The 24,458-nt window shown below is 44.0% G+C and overlaps 1 protein-coding gene across 1 annotated transcript in view; it reads right to left on the bottom strand.

The window, feature by feature from the left end:
* Positions 1 to 1,121: 1,121 nt before the first annotated feature.
* Positions 1,122 to 24,458, bottom strand: part of LOC311487271 (calmodulin-binding transcription activator 1-like) — a gene marked incomplete at its 5' end in the record, with an annotated part of 44,434 nt that continues 21,097 nt past the window's right edge. The window contains 18 exons of the mRNA XM_084543476.1: positions 1,122 to 1,465; positions 2,200 to 2,271; positions 2,354 to 2,499; positions 3,112 to 3,180; positions 3,327 to 3,573; positions 3,671 to 3,819; positions 4,048 to 4,559; positions 4,831 to 5,098; positions 5,182 to 5,260; positions 5,342 to 5,526; positions 5,846 to 5,994; positions 9,380 to 9,514; positions 9,895 to 10,021; positions 10,971 to 12,817; positions 14,174 to 14,327; positions 16,233 to 16,304; positions 18,484 to 18,619; positions 21,217 to 21,284. Coding sequence (XP_084399602.1) covers positions 1,390 to 1,465; positions 2,200 to 2,271; positions 2,354 to 2,499; positions 3,112 to 3,180; positions 3,327 to 3,573; positions 3,671 to 3,819; positions 4,048 to 4,559; positions 4,831 to 5,098; positions 5,182 to 5,260; positions 5,342 to 5,526; positions 5,846 to 5,994; positions 9,380 to 9,514; positions 9,895 to 10,021; positions 10,971 to 12,817; positions 14,174 to 14,327; positions 16,233 to 16,304; positions 18,484 to 18,619; positions 21,217 to 21,284 — 4,491 coding nt within the window. The 3' untranslated portion in view covers positions 1,122 to 1,389. The remainder of the gene's footprint in view (positions 1,466 to 2,199; positions 2,272 to 2,353; positions 2,500 to 3,111; positions 3,181 to 3,326; positions 3,574 to 3,670; positions 3,820 to 4,047; positions 4,560 to 4,830; positions 5,099 to 5,181; positions 5,261 to 5,341; positions 5,527 to 5,845; positions 5,995 to 9,379; positions 9,515 to 9,894; positions 10,022 to 10,970; positions 12,818 to 14,173; positions 14,328 to 16,232; positions 16,305 to 18,483; positions 18,620 to 21,216; positions 21,285 to 24,458) is intronic.

The raw sequence follows: 24,458 nt of genomic DNA, 5'->3' as shown, positions 1-24,458 counted from the left end.
AAATATGGATTTAATCGCCCATATGGGCTAATATGGGGACCAATGCCCTGTATAGGGGCAGGTATAGGACCCATGTCCTGTACAGAGCAAGCATAGAGACCTCTCAGAGTCAAGAAGAAGTCAAGGCAATGGTATGTGACTCTCTCCTCAAAACCACAGATAGGATTTAGAGGTTCACGCAAAGAACAAACTAACAGAGACATTTAACCATTGGAACATGTCATAGTTTATCACACGGGGGAAAAAAGCAGTCTCAAGCTAAACCATCCTTGAGCCAATTAAATAAATAATCAGACCCTTAAATAAATAAAATTAAAAAAAAAAGCACCCAAAATAAGTTATTTGTCCTTACACAGTTCACATTACACAGGGCAAGGATAAGTTGATGAGGACGTAAGTGAGACACAATTACACATAGAAATACAAAAGAAACAACACTAAAGCAGTTTGGCAAGCATGCAGGAGCTCGTAGCTCAAACACATGCATTGAATTGAACAAACACGGACACACCACATCAGGCGAGCAAAATGCTGCCTCTGAGAACGACTCCATACAAAGTCCATGTAACAAATTAAGACATCGTTATTCAGACCCCATCCCTTTATCTAACAAAGCCCCTCTTACATTCAAGTGCAGTTCCTCCCCTTTTGATTGGGTGACTGATTAATAGGTTTGTAAGCCTGTGAGTCATATTGGTTGGTGATGTTGTGATATACTGAATCAGCAGAATGATTTGCCACTGTAGCTCTTCAGGATGATGGAGAGGAGGAATACGTGAAAAAAATCTTGCATGCAAATGCAACATAGAAGTGAGTTTTTTGGTTTATGTTTTCTTATTCTTTCATGGATCTCTGTTTGGATATAAAACCCAACAGGTTTTGTGTATTTTCTGCATGTGAAAGTAGCCTTTCTCTTGAGCCAGCTGTTCATCACAGGAGCCTTTCATCACATCCAGCCGCTGACCTAAACAGCAGGATGTCGTCGCCAGGCGCTTCCTCGATTTCTCAAGTTTGACTCGTCGACTTGCTCTTGCAAAGAAACATACCCATGAAGAGTGCAAAGAATGCCATGAGGTTAATGTGATGGCCTCCCAGTGAAACTGTGGAGGAGGATCAGTGCTGTGGGCAGAGCCAGGTCCCTGGGCTCTGCCCAGCAGTCTGTCTGTCTGAGCTGCCATGATGGACACCTATCCTGTCCTCAGTCTGTCTGGGAAGAGTTTTCTCCCTCTTGAGACAAGAGGGAAGAGAGGGTGAGAGAGAAGATGGGAGAGGGGGGAAGGAGAGGCCAGGAGGAGGAGTTGGCAAATGGAAAGGGGAGGGAGTTTGGGGAAAATGGAAGAGGGGAGAAAGAAAAAGGAGAAGATGGAGAGGAGAGGGTGTATAGATTGCTCACAGGCTGAGGGGGCTGTGTGCGGGGCCTGACGGTGGGCTCTCAGGACCCCTGGCCTTTCTCTGCTCTCTGACCCTGTAGAAGACCAAATACAGTTTAGAGAGAGCGACTCAGAGAGAGATTTATGGGAATTTGTGTGTATATAACTGCATGTCTATGAAATTTTTCTTCTATTTATAAATCCAAAGGCCATAATAAAGTTACTAAACAAACCCCTTGCAACTAACATCCAGCACACGCGCACTCTATCCATCTTACCCTCCCCACCCAACAAGGCACAAAAAAAGAGAAAGGCAGGCCAAGCAAGACACTTAAAGTTCCTGTGATGACAGTCAGAACATGCCCCTTTAGAAAATCATATGCAAGTTTTGCTCCTCTATCTATTTGTCAGTCATGCACAAGTACTGACATCATTCAGCAGTCCTCGGAAGGAGACAGAGAGACAAGGAGATAGGTGGGAAGAAGAGAGAGAGAGAGAGAGAGAGCGAGAGGGAAGGATGATAATCCAGGATCTCCTCTCTCCCTCCCTCTGCCGACATGCAAAACAGGCATCAGCCATTGGGACAGAGGGAGAGAGAGAGAGAAAGAGAGAGAGAGAGAGAGAAGACAGTGAGAGAAGACTCACCCGTTTCAGAGGCCTATGGTCCATCAAGGGGCTTCACAGCAACAGTAAAACAACACCAACTATTAGCACCACTGAAGTGTGTGCATGTGTGGCAGTGGGTTGTGTGTGTGTGACATGTACATAAGTGTTTCCTTAGATGTGTGTGCAGCTATGTTTTAGGGTGCGTCAGAGTTTTATTCCTCACCTGTGGCGGCATCGGAGCAGGAACCTCAGGATCTTGCGAGCAGCCTGATTCTGTTTTTTAGTCAGGAGGCTGCTGTAAGCAAAAGCAAGAGTATAATATATGTTTGTAACATAATTAATCTGTGTGTGTGTGTGTGTGTGTGTGTGTGAAGTACCTGAGGGAGTGTCTGTAGGAGCGATAGTATTGCTGGATGAGGACCGCTGCTCTACGACTCTGCTGGAACTTCCTCTGTTCGTGGAAACTCCGGAAACGACTCTGGATCAGGATGGCTGCCAGGGTCATCCTCTTATAAAGTGCATACTGAGAAAGAAGACAGTAGCGGCTTAAATCCCTCTCACACGGGATGTAATACTGAATCTGTGGTTATAGAAGTCTTTCAACAATTTAATATTATTACAGACTCAGACTCATTGCAGCCCAAAAGATAACACAATTCATAGTTAATGTCCATAATCCATATAAATCAGGTTCAGCTGTCTAAAGCAGGATAAAATGGACTCTTGTGTGAATAAAACTTTCTGCAACAAACAGAATTTATGGTTGTAACAACTTTGATGTCTCCTAGTACTATAGAAGCACATGGATGACATGGTTACCTTAAGCTAAATGACTATAGATTACAGCTCTTAGAAAGAGAGGTTAATGCCATTACAAGAAAGAACAGTAGTACACAATGTGTATAACCAGCTTAAGTGTATAAGTCGGTGTATTTCAGTGAACTGAAATCAACAGGTCATTCACAAAATAGACTGTAGCTCATATCACAGAGAATCAATAAAGATTCAATTGTCTTATCACTTTAGGCAACATTTCTGAATGAAACACATGCAGTATGTTATCCCTGTCTTTATCTTCAATACTGAACTCTAGGGCTGTTTGGGTTCATCCCAGCTGTATATTGTTAACTCTTACCTGCTTATATCTCTTATAACAGCGTTGAATCACTGCTGCAATCTCTTTGCGTTGTTCCTGAATGGGACCCTGGAGTGTGCAACAGTAAGAGTTTTTCATAATGTTGTATAGTATATGTAAAATGATTTGTGGTCAAAATGGGCTTCTTCAACTTATTGTGGATAATGCAAGGAAACAACATAAAGGAAGAAAGGAGGACTGGAGCTCATGCTTGCCTTATGTTTTCTGAGGGAGTGCAGAGCTAGTCTGATGGTCTCATACAGCTCTCCCTGCTCTGCCTCAGTCATGGCTAAACAGGAGGAGTCTGTTTTCAACCTCTCCTCTTTCATAGCTGCGCAGAGGAAGGAGCTCCACTCTAGTGGGGAGGGTGGGGCTGGTTTAGCCTGAGGACTCTGCGGATCCTCTGGCCCTGAGAGAGAGTTTGGTTTGGGGCTAGGAGTCCGGGGCTTGGACTTCAGAAACCTGAAGATAAATTAGAAAGGAGACCAAAAAGAGTAAAAAAGATTTAGGTAATTAAATGAGCTGAGTTAAAATCATGTCATTAAATTCTTTGACTGACCTTTCAACTTCACCAAGATAACCAGACAGTAACCTGACATCACTGCTGATCCCCACTTTCCCGGAGTCTATTTCAGTTTCCATAGCTTCCTGCTTAACCCTAGCAGATGAAGCCTCCATGATGTGATCAGCTAGCATTGTAATATCCATCTGCAACACATATAAAGCAAGCACCACCGGTGTATATTAATAACACTCATTGCCATTTAAACTAAAATGTAAACTTTAATCTTTGCATTATCAGTGCCACTTCATATGTGTTTGAGTTCTGTAATTAATTCCATCCTTAGCTACAGTATGTCTTCAGTTCATACAAAATATATGATTTCCTGGGAAGAGAATAAGAGCAAAACTGAACCTGAGAATCTGTGCCCGTACCTGCAAGTCTTCTGTGTTATCCTGATAGGTCAGCAGTTCAGTCTCCTCTCCCCTGTCAGACAGCACACTTTGGCGCAGATGAATGGCCAATCGTTCTTTCCCTAGAATCCTCCTGGCTAGGCTTCGCTGCCCCAGAGTCTGTCTCAGACTCCACCTGGTGCCCCCTCCAGACCCCCCTATCCTGGCCTGCAGGTGGGAGAATTGGGCACTGGGGAGCTGAGGCCGACTAGGGCTGGAGCTGGGAAGAGATGTATTCTGACAGCTGACGCTGGAGGGTTGAGTTTGTAGGGTCTTGGGGAGGACAGAACTTTGAGGATTAGAAGAGGTGAGGCTGTTGGAGCTAGGGCTCGAGTTAGCTAGTTGTTGCTGGGTGTCGGGGCTGGGTTTGAGTCTCTTGGCTGGGGGTGGGCCTCCCTGTTCTCCCTGGGTTCCCTGTGAGGCTCTATGTCCAGTTTGGCTCCAGCTCTGGTTCTGGTTGTCTGGTTGGCTGTCTGCCCTGGTCCTTCGCAGCTCTGGAGAGAAAATATAATGTTAAATAGGTGCAAGTCTAACATTGAGTTTAAATACTGATTCTTACCAAGCCTGGCTATTTAACGTTACCTTAACATAATTACCAGTCTTTATGCTAAATTAAGATAACAATCATTGGAGGCACAATAATCAGTCAAAAATTAAAATGAATTCAGCTAAATCTATCTGCCTGGTTACAAACCCTGAGGGCAAGTGAGAAACTCCTTTGTGATTTGGGTGAACTCAATCAACACAAAATAGAACGCCTTTAACCTGAATTTGGGTTAGGTGTTGGGCTGTTGCTTATTCCGCTGTTCGGTGACTCCCCTCTCCATCTGTCCATCCAGGTGTCCAAAGGCTGGCCCTGAGTTTGAGGACTCTGTTGCAGCTGCTCTAAGAGCTCAGCCAATCGAGTGTGGCCTCGGGATCGGGCTATGTTCAGCGGCAAGCGCCCTAGTGAGTCAGGAATAGCTAGGGCTCTTGGGTCCCACTGGTAAAGCACCAATGCTGCCTCAGTATGGCCAAGAGCACATGCCCACATCTGTGGAGGGCAAAAGAAAACAAATGTTACACTCCCACAAATGGACATAAAGACACATCTATGTGAAAGTATTGATTACTCACCAGTGGAGTGCAGGAGAAGTGGTCTACATTGAGAGGATCCACCTCCAGCTCGAGGTCAATACTGTCGGCATGCTTTGTACTGTAGAGGAAGAGCACAAAAGTGAAATTCTGGCACAGTCTGTGTCTTCACATTGGTGTGTCATATTTATGTCTAACTCACCGCCAGCGAATGAGTGTCTGAATGAGCCCTGCATAGCCCTGAGCTGCAGCCAGATGTAGTAAGGTCATTCCCCTGGAGTTCTTACTGTGGACGAGCTGATTGGAAGAAGCCCAGCAAGGCTGAGACATCATTTTCTCACACACAACCACCACACGACCTTCGAATGAACCCTGATCAGGAGAGATCTAGAAGACAAGGACTATCATGTAAACCTTTAGCTATACCGAGAAAATGTTGAATTTTCAGAAATGTCACAGAGCCTTTGATCTCTTGCAACACATTTGCAATATGAACAACAAAAAAAAACATCCTGAACAACAGCCCTGCAACAAATACTGCCTTTCAGAAAGTATAACTGCCAGCCTTTTTTGAAAAAATAAAATAAAATAACTTATGATAATTAATGTTTTTTTTTGTTTCATGTTGTTTAACTGTGCTGATGGTAAGCTTTCACATCATATTGCTGTAAAGGAAAATTTCCCCCGAACAGAATCACTGCCTTACTTGAGACTGCTGATCAGTTGCTCCTCCTCCCTCCACTCCTCCCCCCTTGGTTGCCATGGCTTCAGAGCTGGGGTTCTGATTGGTTATTTCAGCCATCCTCTGTTCCATCTGCTCCAGACGCTCCAAGATGGACATCCTGAACTGGGTATCTACAGAAATGAAGGTGGGAAATGTAAAGCTGGAGGCGCTGGCTAGTTGTTAGCTGCATTTAAGCCAATCAGCATTGTGTTTCAGTAAATCCTACTTAGAGAGGCTTAAAAAGGGAAGCTCATGCAAGCAGCTCTAGACTGGAGCCCTAATCAGGGCTGAAATCCAATAAAACAGCTTACTAACACAGTGGGCAAGTAAGGAAAAGCGTAAAGTGTGTGTGCTTGTGAATGTGTGTATGAGAATACACATCTAATGACACACGTAAATATACCTCTGTGGCATGGCTGTATGTGATTGTGACCCTTTGTTTCAGTGCTGCTGCAGTTTTGCTGCAGTGCACATTATGTCATCCCACCTGCTGCTCTCTCACTCAGTCTCTCTATTTTTCTCTCCTCTCATTTCACTCCTATTTTTCTTTCTGCTGTCTGCAGCAGGCAGACTGAGGAGAAAGGGTGGAGCCATGACAGTGACACAGAGGCTAAGGCTCCTCCCCTTCCACACTGCCAATCAGAGGGGGAGTTTCCCAGAACAGCTCAGCTGACTACAGAGCAAAACACTCCACTATTTCAGCCGCCAAACACATAAGAAGCAAATGTGTTCTGATATTACTAATGCAAACACAACATATTAATATGCAAACACCCGTAAACACACAATCAGGAAAGGTAAAAAAAGATTTCTGGTCACACATAAACACACACATGTTGATACAACAGGAGTTGCCATCTGCCACAGTGTTATGTCTACATAAGTCAATTAATAATAGATTACTATATCAGTAGAAAGTCAGCATTAAAATGAAGCCATTCAATACGGATGAACATGTCGTTTAGTTACCATTATTAAGTAAGAAATTAGTTCTTAACTTTGGATCTTTAGGTCTTTTCACAATTCATTTATTGACCTGCCATCTAAAGGCTGCTGGGCACGTGTGAAGAAAAATATGGAGCCTTATGAGAAGGGACAGCTGAACAGTGGAAAATTAAAAATGAAATTACTATTACATCGATTCCTTTATTTGATATTTGATAATAACATTATTAAAAGAATGCATATATTTATGTACTTAACACTCAATTGAAATGCAACTTTAATGATTATTTTAAGTAGCAGCATACATAAATTCAGCTTTTGTTTGTTTATACATTTATTCTGGATTTACTGACCAACTCTTTTCTATTGTTTTAAAGTTTCTTCATGCCAAGCGATGCATTTCAAACCAATATTTTTAAACAACAAGTAGCAAAACAAACTTGTGATTGTAAGTTTGCAAAGGTAACAATAATTTATTTAATTGCAACCTGTGGTTAAGTACTTCATACTGACTCTTCTGTTTTACTGTTTTCTTTGATTCAGATCAATAGTTCCATCTACATTTATTTCAAATTATTTAGTTATTCACAGTTAACTGGAAATTATTGGTCAAACAAAACACAATCACTAGACAAATGATCAATCCAGAGTAGCTAGTTCAGCTGTAAATACATCCACAACATTACATCATCCCGCATGTCTCAACGTGTCTTGTTATTATCTGGGCCTATAGGCTCCCTTCAGTTGTTGTTACTGAGTTCACTGTCCACTCCTGGAGCTGCTGAAACTGAACAATCCAGTCTAAGAAAATGTAAACAAGCTCAATCACCAGGTCTGCAACAAAAACCATGAAGGCTCCACTGTTTTCCACTTCAGTTAACTGACATGCACAAGCAACGTGATGACTTGTGGCATTTCCCTGTCTCTTTGTTTCATATCGGCTGCCTCAGCAAAGCATGTATCACAAATATTTACACAGAAACGTGGCAAGCAAGAGTAACCCAAGCTCAACAACTATGACTTAAACACATTTGTATCCATCTACAGCAACACGACAAATAAAACTGCAGACAACAGTTGACGCAAGAGCGCCATGTGAAGTTACCATCGGTTTAAAATCAAATAGCTACGAACCCAAACTGCGAGTCTCTCTATCTGCTGCTCTCTTTGTTCCTGTTCCCGCTTCTGCTCAACCCCGTTAGTAGTTTGAAGTGTGCGACTCACACATTGCTACTCCATCCGTGCAAAACACAATTAAGTGCGGAGAAAGAGAGAGAGAAACAGAGCTAGAGAGATAGAGAGCGAGAGAGAGAGAGAGAGAGAGAGAGAGAGAGAGAGAGAGAGAGAGAGCGTCTCCACGTTGTGTCTGGGAGAGCAGCGCTTCAAATCCACCCGCCAGACTTTGAGCTGCAGGAGGCTCGGTCGTCATCTGTACAACAGACAGGCAGCAAAGCTAAATTGGAGCAATGGCATGCGACAAACTCGTCTCCTGATTCATATTTGATTCAAATATTCTCTGTTTTGTCAAATACGGTGCGCTTGAGTCTTCATTTGAGTCCAAACAAAGGAGCGACAAATGAGCAGTGCGAATCAAAGTCTCGCTATTTTCGCTGAAAGTCAAAGTCTATATATAGTGTCTACGAGGTTGCGCTGCACACTGCCGGCGGTGCCAAACATGGTGACTGTCAAATGGACCGCGATTGTGCCACGATGCCCTTGCGCTTCATTCCAGCAAACAGCCAGCCTGCTGTGACTGTAGAGCCGCATTGCCGCATTGCGCAACGCAGAGACGGGGGCGAACACAGAAACCCAGGACATGCCTCGCCGAGGAGACCCGTGTGTTTCCGAGCCGCAGTTGCATCAGGAAGATATATTTGAACGCATACGCTAACCTTCCTGGAGCTGTGCTGACATTTTCAGATAATCCCCCAGATCATACTTTACTGTCCTCTGTCTTAGTTTTAACTTGATTCATTCACACATCTACTATAATTAACTTCCCCACATGCAAACACTCATCATGGACCCTATAATAAATGGATGTCCCCTAAATGAATCTAAGTCCAAGCCAAAAGCCTTTCTAAATGTATATGCTCACACCCTTAAAGCACAGGAATCCAAACAGTTTAAGAGACTAGATTCCTTCTTGAATTACTTTGTATGCTGGCAGAGTTTGACAATATAAACAAATACTGCTTGCAGACGCAGTGGAATAAGCCAAAGGGCACATCAGTACATCTGCACATGCAGACAAAACACATCACAACATGAAGTGAGAATCTGGAAAAACAGCAAAGCAACAACACACACATCAACAGGTTTCCTCACAGTTTCAACTAATCAAAAAATGATGGAGGACTGGATATAAAGAGGGAAAGGGATATAACAACCAATAACAATGCATATTTTTTTTTATGACAATTTCAGGTTTATATTCCGTGTTCACACAAAGATGGAGTTACTTATAAATGTTATATATTTTTTTTTTTATTGAGTAAAATTCACATGAAAATATGATGATTGTAATCATACACTGTTGTCTGATCAAAACACAAACGTAACTGCTCTCACCATCCAGGGACAGCCAGTCATGCTGAGAGGACGGCAGGGCAGGAAGGTCACGGGCTTTGTATTCAAACACCACAGAGGAAGAGATGACCTCACCACCCATAGCCACCTGCAGCATCACCAGTCCTGTGTCATGGGCTGGAAACAGACAGAAGTTCAGAAAGGAATAAGTAACAGTGATTGCATGTAGACTGTATAAATCTCTTGGTGAAAATAAAGAAAAAAATCATTTCAGGTAATTATATGCAGTTTCCCTCTGATCTCACTTTGTAGGAGAGTAGAGTAATACTATACCACACTAAAAATATTTCTAAGCAGAACTCTGAGCACAGCGTCACCTCAGAAAGTTATTTTTATATTGTTCTTATCTTCTCTATAAAAGAGACTGCATCTCCTGATATGGAAGCGTAGACGACATTGTTAGATTACTTCTGTACTGAAAAAAAAGGGGGCTATGGTGAGGTTTACATTTTAAAATAACAACCTGTGTGTGTCGTGTGCATCCACAGGTGTGTTACCTGGACAGTAGCAGCGCAGCACCCCGGGCTGGATGAGGGCGGCAGGGACACTGATGTGGTCGAAGAGACAGCTGTACTCACTGCTCGACTCCAACCACGGACCTGTGATCAGCACCTTCACTCCACCCTGTGGCACACAAACCAACGGAGGCCTTAATCTCACACCATGTAAGTTCTTTATCTGCTAGAAGCAACTGCTGATTATAGGTTTATTCATAGCTGAAAAAAGGGGAAACAACAGACAGTGACAATGAGACACATCAATGAATGAATACTACAAAGTCATAAAAGGATAACACACTTATGTAAGGTGTCTGTGTGTGTCTGTACGCTAGATATCTCTGTCAAAATTCCAAGTGCAAGTAATACATACTGCAGAGACACAGAGATCTAATTATATATATATATGTTATATAATGTAAACTGATGGATGGTGCAACTGGCTTCATTTACAAAGGAGCTTCTGGATTGTTAATGACAAATCCACAAGTTTAAAAGGACTATTAGCATCCCCTAGAGGCTGTGCTTCTCCTCACATCCAAACAGAACAGTAGTTTGAACAGTTTGAATCACACACTGCAGCGTAGCCGAAAATATTACAATACATAAAGAAGTTACTGTCCCAGCAAATAATCATTGACTTAGAAAATGCAACAGCAAAAAGTTTATTTATTTATTTATTTTTTCATTTGCAGCCCGGTATCATTCTGAAAATGAAGTCTGAACAATGTTTTTGTATTTTTTTTCAACAAAACAGTTAATTTGACACGACAGCAGTAGGTTTCTACGTTTACATACATTTCATCATTATTCTGAGATATTAGAAGTGGTACATGAATTCATGAGGCCACGCAGGAGAATCAATGAAATACTGCAGTTTCACTAAAACCCAGCCAGTTTGAAATATTTGGACTCCTTCATGACCACACAACCAAGCTCGCAGTACAAATTGTGCTGAGCTTGATTTGAGTGTTTAACATCACTACAAGCCACCGTCAATCATGTGGTGCAATGACTAATTGTACTGAAGGGAACAATGATGAATAAATAATGACAATCAAGCTGCGTATACTAACCTCTGGATAAGACCACTCTGGTGAGTAGTCTGTCACACCAAACAGCCTCCCAGTCTCTTGGAGCAGTCCCAGCGCTCCCTGCTCCACTTCAGAGCCCTGCAGGTGGCCCGCTCCTGTGCCCTGCTCTTCCCCTGCTGCCCCCTCCTGGGGCATCAGAACCCCAGTTACCGCTGCACCCACCCCACCCCCAGACCCCTCAACTGAGATGAAATCATTGATGAGATCAGAGAACTGGCTCCCAAATGAAGCCTCAAAGCCTTCCAGACTGATGGCTGCACCTCCTGCCCCAGCTGTTGTAGCTGTCACCCCCCCACCTTGCTGAGGAAGTGGAGAGCTGTAGAGCGTCCCCTCAATGTTTGCTCCAGTGGCCATTGACTGAGGACTGGCCACCACTGAACTGTTGGCCCCTGACAAGCTTACGCCATTACAGAGAATCTCATTTTCCCCTCCTCCACCTGCACCACCCCCTCTACCTTCCTCTCCTCCTCCATTGTCGTCTGTTGGCTGGAGGTAATGTTCAGAGTCAGCACTCGCATAAGCCTCATGAGGATTCCCATTCTCAGGAGGTTTGTCTAAGCCGCCAACCTCTTGATGTGCCCTGCTGACTGACTGGTTGACGGTAGTGTCCTGTGGTGTCAGTGGAAAAGAGCCCACTGGTACCCCTTGTCCATTTCTTGCACACAGGGCCTGCTGGTCTGTGCTGGCTTGGTGGAGGCGTGTATGCGGGTCTCCATTGGTGACTGGAGAGTCTGTTGGCACCGTGGGTAGGCCTATATAAGCCTGGGCCTCGCCAGATTCCTGGGTTGCCTCAGTACCATTCGTCTGCAGCTGCGAGGGCTGGCTATTCTGGGGGGAGGCCTGGAGAAAGAGGCTGGGAGAAGGGTGGTGTGTAGGCTGGGTCAGACTCGGGACACAAGCTGATGACATGACAGCACTGAAGTCCATCTGCTCCAGGGTGGTGCTGGGGCTCAGGCCAGCTCCTTCACCCACATAGCTACTCTGAGCGGCCAGTGGCTGTTCCAGGGGTGTAGGTTCTGTCTTGATGTTGTTGACAAGAGCTGGGTTGTAGACAAAGCCGTTGGAGGAGCAGCGGAGTCCTCCATCATCACCGTTACACCCCTCAGTCTTCCCTCCACCTCCTCCATATGTTTGGCCTTGCTTGGGATTATTGAGGAAGCAATCAGGATCAAAGGTCATGGTGGTCTCAGGAAGGCTAACTCCTCCACCAGAATCTAAAGAGCTAGATAGAACCAACTCTCCTCCCTCCCCTAAGCCTACCCCACTTGGAAACGATGCAAACCTCTGGTTTTCAGGGGAAACAGCTAACAGAATGCCAGCAGTGGTACTCTCATGGGTAGATGCCAGCAGGTGTGTGTGACCAGAGGAGTAAACCGAATCCCCAGTCAGCGTGGTGACCTCAGACATGAACACAGCTGTACTTTGCGATAAGCCAGAACCAATGGCAAGAGCGGGACTGTCAGCCATGTCGCTGGTGATTGACAATGGCGAGCTCTGGGTGGTGTCAGGGACCTCCACCTGATGGGTGGAAGTAGAAGAAGACACTTCCATGCTGCTCTGTGGGAGTAAGGAGGGTTTGGCTATCCTGCCATTCCTCCTTTCTCCTCCACCTGCTCTGCTCCTGCCCCCTCCAGGACTGGGCTCTGTCTTGCCCTCTGATACATCACTGTTCTGGACCTCTGCACCATCTGCTTCCTCAGCTCTCTGGCCTGCTGCTACACCAGCACCGACTGTTGTTCCCCCTCCTGCTGCTGCACCTGACTCCTGCTTGGATGAGATGATGCGCTGCTTGACACTGGAACATTTTTGATGCAGGCTGCTTCCAGCACCTGACACAAGAAACAAAGAAAGCAACAATTACTGTAAGACATTGCATACTGTAATCATATTTTGCCCTTTGATTTTCTCAGGCCTTTTTAATAAAATAACATTACCTCACATACATTTCACGGTGTGTAACAGCAGCCTCCAGTGGCCAGAAACCGTACTGAACACATGAATAATTTGATATGACTGCTACAGATTCATGAGTGTTCAAAAACTTTCAATACATACAGGGAAATATACAATTTATTTAAAATATCCAAAGGTGTTTTCAGTTTTTAAATTCAAGGCCCTCGTTTATATTTTTAGGACTTTCTACTTTCAGAGACAACAAAAAATACCAATCAGTTTAAGTGTCAGAGGCCTAATGCCGTCGAACCCCCTGTGACCACATAGGGATCAAGTCAGGGATCAACCCCAAGTGCTTTGAAATGAAAAAGCAGAGTGGTGTGAGGACAAATCAGGACAATACTTAAGTCGGCAAGCCACTTCATTTTGGGGAACCATCCTTATTTGTCCTACAAAACCAAAATCAAATCAAAATATGATGCGTGTGTGCATGTGTGTTAGTGTTTGTTCTGAAGTTATCAATTTGCTGATGCTCGTTTATGAATAATACATGTTGGATATTTCAGGCACATCCATCGTCATTCCCTCTGTCCATCCCTTTGCTGGTTGTAAGTTGTATCTTCCTCTAGATGGCAGCATAGCCCTGACTGCTGCAACCATCAAACATGAATTCACTGTGTACATCTGTAGCAAGCCTGGCTGAATGGCAGGTATACCAAAAGCCTCTTAAGAGGGTGGCTATTTAAAGAATGATGCCACCACTTCACACCACTTTGTGATGTGATACTCTCGTATGTTGACTGAAAAGATATTTCATAATTTTACTAGAAATAAGGCCACTGTTTATACATCTTTTGGCATGCCCACTTTTCTATTTTGGCTTAATGATTTACCTTTACATTCATCGACATAGCAAAGAGATGTTTGGGTGAGATTAGATATTTCATTTATGAGATAAAATTTCATATGATTGCCTCTCAACTGCTGTAAGCACCTGTTGTCTCATTTGATAAGAGAAAGATGTCACTACTCCAGACTGGGACACATTCTGCTGCCAAACCTAAAAACAAGCCAGTGAAATAAATTATCTGTGTTGCTACACTAGGTTCCTACAGATTAGTGTTGAAGCCTGGCGAGGTACTTAAACATCTTTTTTTTTGTCAATACCGTAACAAGTAGTATCCTGTTGACCCAATGTGACTCATATTCCCAGGTTTAGGAAAAGCTTGAGAGTTGAAACATGAGAGCTCGAGAGTAGGAGGAAGGCATGTGATGACGGAGAGATAACTCACACATGGGTTTGAGTTGTCCAATGAGCTCCTCCTTGCTCCACTTGGCCCACTCCTTCCGATCTGTGTTGATGGAGCAGAGGACAGGACCACATGGCTTCCCACTATCGTCCACTGCTGGTACATTCAGGTAGTGCACCAGTACAATGTCTGGGTTCTAGAGAACGAGGACACACCAACATAGACATGCACACATGTTGAAAGATTAACGTGGCATTCATTCATTACTTCACTCATGTGTTTTTACCACATAAGGGAAAGGAAAAATAGAATATAGTTTATTTACAAAAGGTATGGAGGAAAGAAAATGGAGAAGGAAAGAGAAAGTGGAGGGCAGGGAGAAGGTCAGACTTAGCGTGTCAGATAAGATTCTTTCACCTGTCCATAAAAGATTTAACAGCTTGAGCCCACTCATCACTCTCTCTACACCTGCAGTGTCTACATGTGTGTTTGTGTGTGGAATGTATACACACATACACACACCCACACACACACACACACACACACACACACACACACACACACTATATATATATATATATATATATATATATATAGCAGAGGAAGCGAGCAGTAGACCAGTTCTCACTATAGTGTAGGTCACCAGCAGACCTATGGAATTTCTGCCCCATGAATGATTCAACAAGTGCGTTCGTGTGCATGTGTATGTGTGTTTGTGTGCGTCTGTGTGTGTGCGTGTGTGGGTAAGAGAGTCAGAAGGAGAGAGAAGCTCCTCTTGATGAAAGATTCAGTAGACAGACTCAGGTGAGGGGGAGGACCTGCTGAGGTGGAACACTTTTCTCTCCAAAAGAGGATAGCACAGTGGGCTGCTACAGCCCCACACTGTGCAACACAGATAGACTGATATATGATCATGTTCACTGATGTGTTCTGAAATATGTGTAAATAGCATAAAATGGCACATTACAGATAAAGCAAGTCAAATTTCCCTTCATGATTTCAAAGTGCAACAATCTAAGACAGTAGTGCAGCATGCTGAAAAAGAAAATATATTGGGTAAGGGCACATTCAATTTACTGCGATGGCTGGAGGTTCCTTTTAAATTTCAAGCGACAAATTATGCAGGGAATTCTGGCGATACATAAATATGTATTCATTACCATATTTTCATCATACATAGGTAGGTATTCAACATTTTCTTTGAAATGAACAGTCAGAGATGAAGAGAGAAGCAGTGTAAATGTATGCGGGCATATTTAAGATTCGTCATGTAACCTGTCTGAAGATGATGAGGTCCTGGTGACCATGTCTTGCATGGTCAATAGAGGGAGAGACCTGTGTGTGTGGGAGCATCCACACAACCGCTGCTCTTTGTTGTCTCTCACATGAGCAGCAGAGTGAGTCCAACATTTCTATGAAAAGCAACATGTTTCGATACACTGCAGACACCTGTGTATGTGTGTGTGTGTGTGTGCGCGCGCGTGGGTGTGCCTGTGTGTGTGTTTGTGAGAGCATGTTGTGTGTGTTGTTTGTAGCTTCAGGGTGTTTTCTTGGAGAGGGCCACATAGAGAGTAGAGCCTGAGTCCTTGATGCTCAACATACGTATTGCGAGTAAGGGTTAGATAACACACTGTGCTCAGGAAGTTATAGTCAACTTTGGCAACTACTCTGTACAGTATAGTGTTGTATAAGAACTATATGTCTAGCACATTGTATATAGATTTCAGCACTCTAAATGTGTGCGTAGAACACTCCAGTCAGCTAAACAACATAAAGTTTCATTATGAGCCCAGGTTTCTGATCTTCAGTAGTCTGCCTCATTAATTTGAGAAGAGGAGGATTTTTATTGCTGGTTTATGGTTTAGCTTAGTGTTTTATTTTGAAAAGTTAACAGCTGAGACTTTGTGTAAAACTATAGCAACATGCTATATAATTTCTGGCTGTCCTGTTTTGTGAGGGAAAATGACGGAGCTATGGTGCATTAAACGACATCTAATAACACGCTACCGCCACACTATAAATTCTGTTGAAACCCTATTTTAGATAAAAGTAAGTAAAAGTGTGTGAGCAAAGGCAAGTTGGAACAGGGTGGTGGGCTTACCTGCAGCAGCCAATAGCATCTACGATGGAAGGTGGGGATGATGGAGGAGTGGACGTAGCAGCCATACAGACACTAGAGAGAGGAGAGGAGAGGAGAGGAAAGAAGAGGAAAGGGGAGGAGAGGAGAGGAGAGGAGAGGAAAGGAAAGGAAAGGGGTGTAGAGGAGAGGATATTGACATCGTTAACAAGAAAACAAAAAGGGAGGAAGAAAGACAAAAAGGAAAAAAAGGAGCAGAGGACAGTAAAGGAGAGAACAGGAGAGGAGAACTTAGGTTATACCCACTTAGGTTGTATTGATTGCGGTGCTAAAACTAAACTGCTGTACATGCTGTATGTGTTTTTTTTTTTCCTAATGTCTTTTCTAAAATACCATAAATCTGATGTTGACAATTACAGCAGGAGAGATTGTGAAATTTACTGCCTCTGCAGAACTAGACATCACCCACTTGGAATTGACAAAAAGTTACAATGTTGTCAGCTTACAGGCATCACAAGAGAAATCAGTGAGAGAGAAGAGGACTAGGAGGGTGAGAAAAAGGCAAGGAAAGCACAGAGTGAAATAGGAGCATCAGCGTGGACAAGGTGATAAAAAGGGGGTTCACTATAGACAGCACAGGATACTTGTATATGCACAAAATATTCTGTGTGTGTGTGTGTGTGTGTAGACCAAATGTTTGTTAATAATGATTGATATACTGTGCAGCTTTGCAAATCAAAACGTCGATGTGTAAAGTATTGGATACACAATATTAGCATTTTACCAGAGTTGAAGCAATACCAGAGCTAAATGATTTTTCAATAGTTGGTTTTAAGGAACAATATATTCATTCTAAAAGTTATGATTTGATGGAGGGTTAGAGTAGAAGGCATAGGTAAACAAGATATATGCTAGGTGTAAGTCAGATTCTAGTTAATAGTTTTTGGCATTGTATGCTAAGGAAACGTCTTGGTCAGCACTCAAAATTGTACTGAGATATGATACCCGGCCCTAATGAAGTGAGTGTTTGACAAAGGAAGGATGGGATGATGAGAGAAAAGCCTTCTATCAAGGTCACCACTGCCACTTCTTTCAAATGCTGTGGAATCAATAATCGCACACAATTACACAAAAACACATTCACACATATAAAGTGGTTGTTTGTAAAGAAAATATTGCAAATACTCAACAATCAAGACAGTATATAATCAACACTTAAAACTTGTCCTGTTTTCTTTCTCATCCCCACTCACACGCACTTATATTTTCTCGCCATTTTGCCTCTTCTCAGAAGTAGCCCGCCCTCTATCTAAAGTGTGTTTTGCCAAAGGCAGAGTGCATTTCCATATATTTCCATTCGATATGAGGAGGCTCTCCATCCAGGGTTATGTTTTTCTCTCATGCTTCCTGCCTCTCCCCATCCTCCTTCTCTCCCTCTGCTCATCTAGCTTCTCTGCTCATTCGCATCCCCTGCTTTACACAGCGCTTACTTGCTTGCTTGAGGGGTCCTGGGAAGAGGTGACACAAACAATTACTGACCAAGTACCAAGGAGAGAAACACTTGCCTTTATATGTGTGTGTGCATTAGGCTATGTGTGTCCATGCACAATTGCAGAAAATTGCAAGAGAGATGAATGTCAATGTGAGTGCGGGGTTGTAAATAATAGACGTGCAGATGGGAATACTTGATCTCATTATTCCCTTTACGTCTGTGTCTTTTTTGCCTGTCTCCAGCTCACCTTTAATGCAAACTACTGAGCCCTTGGTAAACATCCATGTGCCTCCTCACAGTCTCTCCTTCGCTCTCCTTTCCACCTCATTCTTTCTGTTTCTGACACACGCATGCTCGCTCCTCTCACCTCTTGGTATATTCCTGCTGAATAATCAATTTTTGAGCTGGCTGATGTGACTCAAACACGCGCGCACACACACACACACACATGCACAGACGCTGCCTTGAGACTGGATCGATACCCCTCTCTGTTCTGCTGAAGGAGGCATTGACATCATTCCTGGCCTGAGGCCAAACACACTCTTATCCTTCAGAAAGAGAGAGAGGGAGACAGAGAGAGGAAGGGAAAGAAAGAGGGGCACTACTCACTCTCAGGTCACAAATTGGCCCGTTGCTTCAGCGTGTGTGTGTTTGTGTGGTCATTTGTCTTACATGTGTGTCTCCTCAGAGTGAGGGAGAGTAATTTAAGGACAAGATTGGCAGTGAAATCATACTCAGCGGCAAACTAGATCATCGACTTGTTTTTCCAGTGCAGCCTCTCACCTCTACTCCCTGGACTTTCAGCTTCATATGATCCTCTCGGGTGGTCTTCCCGTCTTTCCTTTTCTTCCAGCAATAGCCATCTTTCCTGTACTTCACTTTTTTACGGTTGTAGAGGATCATAGAGCCATTCTGAGGCCTGGCGGAGCACAAGATAAACAGACACATACTGTTATGTTGATGACGCATTATGTTGATTATGCAGAATAAATGTGATAATGTCTTTGAAACTGAGCGTCAGTCCATGGAGACCAGATTTTAACGCTGCTGTTTCAAAGAGGCCGTAGTATCGAAATTCTCCTGCACTGCTCATTTTAAACAAGCGCAAACATGTTCTTGGTTTACACGGTGACGTCACTGTTACTCACAGTCAAGTTAGCTTGTTCCATGTGCCCCCTCCCCTCCCCTCACATACATAGACTCACTCTCCCACATGTTAATATTTTAGTAGGGTGATTTATTGACACAGCAGGAACATGGGCCTCTAAGCTCCCATTCTATACACTCCTGGTGGGATGAACACGCACGCACGCACACACACACGCAGACACACACCAGGAGCTGTACATGTACAAAGACAAGAGATGCTGCGGTGATATCAGGGATGGCAGGACCTACTGCCGCGTGTTCTTTGGGCTCAATGTCAACCCTGCTGCTCAGCAATCAATCATTGCACTTTAAAACGTACGGACAGGTGTATGCGCGTGACTGTGTGTGTGTGTATGGGGGTGTGTGTGTGTGTGAGAGAGGAGGAGGAGGAGGAAAAATGCTTCCCTGCCTTATCTCATGACAACAGAAAGAGAGCAGACCTGTTAACAATCAATAAACTAACATATACTCACAAATGCTCTCTCTCACACACAGTCTTGCCCATGCATGCACACACTCAGACAAAACACACACATTTACACACCTTCTCTCGTTGTCCTCTTCTTTATCATCCCCTAGTCTTTATCCCTCTTATCATTCTATCTCTTCATTTTCCCTTTACTGCTTCTTCACTACTTCCATTCTCCACTCTTCTTATTCTCCTCTCCTCTCCTTTACAAATTTGACATAGACACGTCTATATGGACTGAGATGATTGCAATTTACTCAGAGCACTGTGTGTAGTGAAACTGAATTTACTCTGAGCTGATTTTCTTTGACACCTTAAATCTGTTCTGTTTTGGGGTGAGCCTGCCATTTTCTTAGTGGAGTGGAGACCCCCACCCTCCGATCAAAGCCGAGTTTAGTCTCTGTCTCGAGCAGCGTGAGTCATCTTAGAGCTGCTGATTCTAATTATGTTATGGAGAAGATGGATGAGATCAGATGTGTGCTCGTGTGTGTGTGGGTGGCAAATAATAGTGTGTGCGTGCAGATACATGCACGTGGATGGTGCCCATGTTCCACAAGCCCTCTGATTCGAGCAGACATAAATGCTATTGATTGTAACTAGGCTGTGATGTGTGGGATATAAAAAGCTTTTTCCACCGTTCCACAGTGCAGCAGAGCAAAAACAGAGAAGGCAAGGGGAGGAGAGCGGGAAAAAAAGACGGCAAGATAAAGAGACAGAGTGGGTGAGTGACTGAGTGAGTCCGGTAAGGGAGGAGAGAAGGAGGAGTAAGTGAGCAGAGATAGAGAGAGGAGGTAACAGTCATTAGTTTGAACTGATGAGGTATTTCAGTCAGGGGAGAAATGAAGGTCATTGATTGTTATCTTAATATTGCACCCCCCAAATGTGCAACCACATGGGAACATAAAGATACAAGTATACGTACACACAAACGTGTGCACATAAATGTCACTGGCTCCGTTAGCTGAGCTCCTTTCCATCTGATGGGATTATGTGTAATCTGTTCTAATCGTGCCTTGTGTCATGTGTAAATGGGATTATATCTAACTGCTGCTCAATAACACCAATATGACTGCTGCTGCCGCTGTTGCTGCTGGGAGGCTGAGGCTATACGGCAGCACAACCAATCAATGAGAAATCCATCCACAACATAAACTGTGCTGCTGGCCTCCGGCTGCTCCTGAGAAGAGTCCTTCAGCTCGCACAATAGGAGACCAGAGGCATCACTTGGGGCTTTCAGCGATGTCAGTAATCAGAAATGGGGCCACGAGGTGACCGCTTCACTTTACTTTATTCTTTTCTTTTCTTTTCCTCTTCTTTTCTGTCTGTTTCATTTTCGACCTCTTTTTTTTTTTTACTACAACTGTATTAACTAAAGAAAATGTCAATAAGGTGATTTATCAATTATTCACACTGCCCTTTCCTCCAGTCTTTTTGATTTTCTCTTCTCCTTCTTCCTACCTTCATTGCCGGCTATAACCTCTCCCTATTCTAGGAAAAGAGCTACTTATGGCTCATTCGGATCGATGAATATTCAGTTCTGGCATGTGAATCCCTGTTCACACCCCATCTTATACACACATACCCCCCCCCCACCTCCCTTTAAACCCCCCTTACCCTTCCATGTCTGAATTATACATCACTTATCCTAATACATTTACATTCATTAATACTCCATTTCCAGCTGACGAGGTGCTTTACAGTCCGACCATGTTCTAGAGTGTTCTCTACATGTAGAGTAGACCGTCAGCAGGACCCTTTGGAGACGGCCGACGTACATCACTAATGTTTTAATCAAACACGGGCACTCAGTCGTTGAGATAAACCAACATGAGTCACTAACTGATTAAGTGATACTGTGCTTGTACGTGTGGGGAAATTATCATCTGCTCTCTCCTCACCTGGTTTTTGGCGATGTCGTCAGCCACTCATCATGCTTCTCAAAAGTGATGAGATATGCAGCAATCTCCTAGAGATACCAAGACAAGACAGAAAGGTTATATTGGTGTTTGTGCATCAGTGCGTGTGTGTGTGTGTGTGTCACAGGGAGATAAAACATAACAGGTATTTCCAGATGACCTGCCGATGCCCACGAAGAGTGTGTTCGCTATCTGATTGCCACGGTGAGGTCTGGGCACCTGATTGGTCACAGAGCAGCCAGTCAGGAGACAGATATAGAGGACAGACCCTCAGGGCCAACAACCAATCACACTCACCGACACACTGATGTCTCCCTCCACTAGGGAGGAAAAGCTATCTCCTAAATACACACACACACACGCGCGACGTAAACACACACATTCATACACACACACAGGGGGTGCAAACCCATACACTTGCCAAGAGAGTGCACTGATAGGAAAAGTTTTCTTGTACTTTGCAGTTTCACAGTTTCCCGTCAGATAAAGCCTAACTTGATTCTTAATTCCTCCGGCTCTCTTTTCATCTCCTCAGCTCTACTCCACACTACTTCTATTCTTCTGTACGAATTGAATAAGGAAAAAGAAAGTTTGAATCATACAGGTGCATTCTACCAAGAGTAAAGAAAAACAAAACGTCCATGTACACACACAGACAGAGACACTCAGAAATGCAGCTAGGAGAAACTATTGTTTATACCTTCTGCTTTTTAGTCCCGCGCGCAAGACTACCTTTTCCCTTTGCTCTGTGAACTCTCTCACCTCTGGCTTCCTTGAAACATCATTCTCTCTGTATCTATCGCTGACTCCCATCTCACTTGTTGTGAAAGACTATGAAATGTAAATTGTCCTCTTAAGGCAATCAGTGTTTGAAATGTGGCACAAAGCAGTAGTGAAGAAGACATCAACACTCCAGCACTCCTTCATCTGCCCCCTCAGATCAACAGTCTCTTCTCCCTCTTTTCCTCTCTGGGTCTTTCTGTGTGCGGTGTGTGTGTGTGTGTGTTTTAGGTATTTGTCCCAGTTTGGCATGAGAGCACTCCAGCTTCACGCCGATCAGACGAGATGGAGGGACAAAGAGGGTGGATGGGAAGAAAGGCCGGTCGAGACGAAACGAGAGAGCAGCTGGAGGGTGCTGGCACTTAACTGGATTGTTTTTTTAGTATCCTCCATTCGATCCTCACGTCCCAACCCCCCGCTGTCTCGTCCAGCATTTTTATGTGTGTTTATATATATATATATAAGCCTGTGTGTGTGGGAGGGACTGTTATCACACCCTTAATAATTATCACTGTCAAGCTGGCCACTATTAATGTCTGTCTGTCTAAGGCAAATAAAATTGCTCAGAGGCGTACTCGCAGGCACAATTTTTAGCCATAGCTTGGCACAACACACACGCACACGCACACACACACACACACACACACACACACACACACACACACCGAAGTGCCTCATTCATTTATGCATCTATTCATTAGCTGTGACAGGCAGCCACCTCTCCTCCTCCCAAACCACTCCGCAGCAAGTCAATATCCTATACGGCCTCCACAGCTTTGGCCAGGCACTCGGGCTCCCCTAGTGACTGTCAGCCAGTGGGAGGAGGAGGAGAGAGGAGAGGAAAAAAGGAGACCAGGGGCTGGGAGAGACAGAAGGATGGGAGGATTAAGAAGGAGGGAGAGAGACTTGCAATTAAAGGCCTGCCCCATAAGAGCCATTAAAAAGCCAGAAACAGAAGAGTCAGCTGAAAAGGCAGCCTGACACACTCTAAAACACACCCACACACACACACACATTCACGCTGCACACACACTGCTGCTTGTTCCCTCACTAGCACATACACACGCCCATGTGAAGAGTGACAGAAGTGAGATGGTGAAGGTCGATCCTTAGGAAGTCACAGTTACTGTCCCAGTGGAAAGTAGTGATGGAGTGCTTTGAGCATGCCTGGCGACACACTGACCCTTCAGGAATACCGTGTGTGCGTTGTGCGAGACACATGGACAGGGACAAGTATCTTTCTCCAGGGATCTACTCTAGAAACCCAGACGTTCTGCATGTCTGTGTGAGTCCACGTAATAATACATTACGACAGGCCCAGCTGACTGCAAACACACACTTTTCCCAGTGTACACCTATTCCTGTCAGTCTGTGTGTGAGAGAAAGCGAAAAAGTGAAAAAGAGAGAGTTACTTAAGAAATATCTAACAAAGCAGAGGGTACAAGTGGGAAGTTAGATTGGAGCAGGTGTTGCATTTGGGGAAATCAGCCTCCCACTCACGCATCACTGAGACCATCTCCCTCGAAGAAAGTGGTGGCATGTACAGAAAAGTAGACAGACAAACACACACACATACACCCACATGTGTGTATATACATGCAAACACACTCTAGGGCCTCAGGGTGAATTCCAAAGGAGAGAGGGGAGGGGATGGGGGGGTCGCCAACACTGAAACAGACTTATCCAGGAGCTCTCCCTGGGGAGATTCCGTTATAGGGTCTGGCCACAGGCTAGTATGTGTGTGCGTGTGTGTGGGTGTGTGTGCGTGTGTGTGCACATCTGAAGACTAATGACGAGCATCATCCCGACAGAGATCTGGGGAAAACAGAGCTGTCTGTAAACTGGAACTGTCACACGCATTAGAAGTGCCTCAAATGAAGGCTGCCGCTGGTTCTCACCACAGAAATCATTTGGCATTGAACAGTTCATTTTGTCAGTACAGGAGGTAACAAGCTGAAGTGTCCTTTTCAAGTACGGAATCCGTATCTGCCTTTCTCTTTGCGCGTGGCAAGTCTTCTGTACATACATGGGGGAAAGAACTGCATTAGCATTATCAAGAGAGGTCTACCGATGCTGTAATTTGTTCCGAAGCACCTCTACTGGTTCGCTCCTTCCCAGAACAACCCTGTCAGTGTCTGATGTTGATAGACACTACATCCAAATGTGCCTCCTGTTATTATTTCTGTCTTTTTGCAAAGGCTTCTCTGTGCTGTTTTTTTTTTAATTTGGATACAGAAAACAAAAGGCAAAATTTTAATGATCTATTTTTCCATGTCTCCTTCAAAGTCTCATCGTATATATTAAATATAACAATGGCAGTTTGAACCTACATTGTAAATGCAATTTAATTGGAATGGTAATGATCAATAATCCATTACAATTGAAAGGTGCCTGTGGGTATGTCATTATCCAGAGTTGTTGGCTGATATATGACAGGCTGATCC

Source organism: Chelon labrosus (genome assembly GCF_963514085.1).
Source record: "Chelon labrosus genome assembly, chromosome: 4".
Taxonomy (NCBI): Eukaryota; Metazoa; Chordata; class Actinopteri; order Mugiliformes; family Mugilidae; genus Chelon; species Chelon labrosus.
This window is presented reverse-complemented; position numbering and strand designations above follow the sequence as displayed.